Here is a 3,421-nt window from a genome sequence, read left to right on the forward strand (position 1 = left end):
CCCCGCCAGTCTAGGGGTGACCAAATGGGGAAACTGAGGAAAGCACTGAAGGAGCAGCCCAGGCTACCGTGGTTAACGCTCTGGCTCCTTTCATAAAGACCACGGGCTCTTCAGTCCTTTCTAATCATGTCTAGATGGCATCGCAGCTTCTGCCATCGACCCCTGCCCATCCTAGCCAGCCAAAATCGGAGCACCGAGCACCGGCGTTCCGGCTTTCTTCTCTTAGCAGCTCTTTCACGCAGACTTCCCACCCTGTGATTGCTTTAGCTTAACACAACCTGAAACAAGACCAGGCAGGAGCCCCACTAGCAGCTGTGGAGAACCGCCATCCCAGCCACAGCCGAGTCACGGTAGAACCCACTTTTCCTCCGCCTCCAGAGCTTCGGGTGTAATGACCACACGGATGTAGTAGGACCCATCTGAGACCTGTAGGACGGCATCTTGGAGGACCCCAGGTTGGCCTGGAGCAGTTGAGTCACTCAAAACCTATCAAGAGATTGAGGAGGGGGGGGAAAAAGTCTCATTCAGACTTCCCAGTGAACAAGGATAGGACACCGGGCCTGGCTGAGAGCCTGGACTCTTAGAAGAGAAGGTCACCATTCACCGTGAAGCCAGGTGGTAACGCTTACCCCAAAACCAAGGGGTCCCAGCTGGACCGAGCAGGCTCCACACCAAGACAGAACAAGGGACATGCCACGTTGTGCAAGAGAGCAATTGAAGGCAAGGTGGGAGAGGAGCCACAACCAAGCTTTTTTTTTTTTTTTTACCCAAACCAGGAGCAGGAATCCAGGCAAAAGGGGTCTGGGCAGGCTTGGGACACGTGCTCCTCTGCAAAGCAGAGGGAGACAGAGAGCAGCAGGATCATTACAGCCCTTCCCTTCTTCTGAATGAAGTTCCTGGTGCAGCAACCCTGAGCCTGTACTAAGCCATGTCCATGCTGGGTCAAAACAACCCCCGAGGGAAGCAATGAACTGCTCCTCCACGTCTCGTACCTGCCTGCTCCTTGGGCTGGGAGCTGTGGATCAGTCCTGGCCTGTCCTAATCCCTACAGCCCTGGGCTTCTCCTGGTACACACCTACGGTTTGGTCACATACGTCATGTACGCCGTTCACCTGACTGGTGATGTTGGGACACGATGCACAAAGAGGGGGTGTGAAATCACATGTCTCACCGTGCGCAAAAGCCACCGGCATCTGCCAAGGGGTGCACCCACGTCCTTTAATGGGTGCCCACCGTGCTAAAAAGGCCAGTTGTCATCAGCTGGGACCTTCTGACAACAAAAGCCTGCCAAACCTACTACATAAACTCCCTGTACAAGCCAACGAGACTTGCTGCTGGGTTTTAGGATGCCCACGCCGCCAGGATCCTGCTCCCGTCGGTATCACAGCTCAGCCACCCAGCAGTCCCCAGCACGCAGGTGGCCGGTCCCACCACGTGCTCGCTCACTGTGGGCAACTCTTGATTGCCAGCGGAGGCAGAGTGGCTTAGCACACGCTGCAAGACAGCACTGGTACCAGCAGCAGGCAGGGCTGCTCACAGGACCGGGTAAAAAACAAGATAAAGAAGAGGGTAGGTTTGGAAGTTATAGATCTGAAACAGATAGAGAAGAAGGTAGGCATAGCTGGAGCCCAGAGCAAGCTGGAGAAAGGCTCCGCTGCTCACGATACGCTCCCAACCTCCATTAATTGTGGAGGACTCGGGCGGGGGTAGGTTGGAGAGTAGTCACACTGAGGGAACTCTCCCCACGAATCCCTCGAGCCCTAGGGGGGATCCGCTCATTCCCTGCTGGGTCTTCATCAGCCCAGGTGCAAGAGATCTCCTGTCTGGAAGAGGGGACTGGGCCAAGAAGTAGGGAACCAGCGATTTCACCACCTCCACGTCTCCAGACGGGATGGGAAACAGGACCGCAGGGTCTCCTCTCTCCCGCTGTCATTTTTTTTCTCCCCATCTCATCTCTCCTTCCATTTAAATCACAACATCCATCTTTCTCCTTCCTCCTCCCGTTAGTAAGGAGATACCCGATTTGCCTCAAATACCTCATCCCCAGAAGACGTTAGGAGATTGCTAACAATAATGTTGTCCGTGGTGGGATGCTGCTGCAAGCACCCAAAGAGCGTGAGAGAACAGCAAACCAGAGCACTGGAGCTGGGTCTCTCCAGCAGGCAGGTCATGACCACAACCCGTCACAAGGCAGGAACCACTCCCTGCTCATGAGGGTCTCACGTCTGCTTGTGCACCCAGTTGTCTCGCAGCATCTTCATCCAGTCCCCCCAAGTCCCCAGCTAATGATCAGCAGCACTGACTCCGCTTGGTTGTTTTCCTCCTGCTTCCTTCCCGCTGCCCATCGGGCCTCAAACAAGCAGGAGTCCCCTCACTAAAGCTCTCTCCTGCCACGTAGGATAGATCAAATGTCAAAGACATCGCCAGCGCTGCACAAAAAGCTCTCCAGGAACTACGCAGGAGCAGGTTTTGCGCCTCAGAGCCCCGTGCCCTGAGTCACCACGCAAGAGGCTCTCCCAGAAGAGCCAGCATCTGTGGGAGGATGGAGGCCCACCAAGGCTCACCACCAGACAAGACGAGGCTCCAGACACCTCAGCGGGTCCTGCTTCTGCCTCATGTTACCCGCTGTCAGGACCACCCATCAAATGACATGGTACAAGGAAGGACGGGACGCAGAGAGGAGGAGGAGGAAGGCGAGGCAGCCTGCGAGTGCAAGGCTAGGAGAAAACACGACTTTGGAGACTGCAAACTCTTTGGACGAGAGCAGGGCGCACACCTACCAGGGGTGCAAAAGTCAGCCAACGCAACCAGAAATGGGCAAAGTTCCTCCACCTCAAAAAAAAATATATATATCGGGAACTTTGAAGAGGAAGGGTCGCCCACCCACAGCCACCGAATTGGGAACTGCTGAACGCTTCCCGGAATTTGGATGTCAAACACTCTTGGAGCAATTCAGGACAGTCCCGCTCAGTACCTACCCGCAGGACCTGCCCGGCCAGGAGATTCTCGTTGGCATCCAGCTGCTCATAATTCACCAAGAGGTTCACAATCCAAGGCTGCAAGACGTAGACTTTAGGAGAAGACATGTTATTGTTCTCATACACAAACCTACGGGACAAGAGACGAGGCACCAAATCAGAAGAGCGAGACGCGGCAAAGCTCCGGCATCCCGGCAACGGTTTTGCACCCCAAACACAGCCACAACCCCAGGGCAGGTGGCTCAAACCCAGCCCCCATCCGCCCACTTCTCCGCAAGGACACCCATCCTCAGGGAGCCCTGCCGGGGAAGATGCGCTGCTGGGGGCACGCAGGTGCTGCAGCATCCCCGCTTCTCCCGTGGAGGGGGGGACATCAGCAGGCTCCGGAGCTGCGGGCGGGCTGGGGCAGGCCCTTCGCCAGCTTCCCACCCCGTTTCTCATAC

The 3,421-nt window shown here is 56.0% G+C and overlaps 1 protein-coding gene across 1 annotated transcript in view; it reads right to left on the reverse strand.

The window, feature by feature from the left end:
- The window catches only part of ACD (adrenocortical dysplasia homolog (mouse)), an 11,198-nt gene that overhangs the window by 5,887 nt on the left and 1,890 nt on the right, over window positions 1-3,421 (reverse strand). The window contains exons 2-3 of the mRNA XM_009330370.1: window positions 2,979-3,108; window positions 362-486 (exon numbers count right to left, since the gene is read on the reverse strand). Coding sequence (XP_009328645.1) covers window positions 362-486; window positions 2,979-3,108 — 255 coding nt within the window. The remainder of the gene's footprint in view (window positions 1-361; window positions 487-2,978; window positions 3,109-3,421) is intronic.

The sequence above is a fragment of the Pygoscelis adeliae genome, unplaced genomic scaffold, assembly GCF_000699105.1.
Source record: "Pygoscelis adeliae isolate BGI_AS28 unplaced genomic scaffold, ASM69910v1 Scaffold458, whole genome shotgun sequence".
Taxonomy (NCBI): domain Eukaryota; kingdom Metazoa; phylum Chordata; class Aves; order Sphenisciformes; family Spheniscidae; genus Pygoscelis; species Pygoscelis adeliae.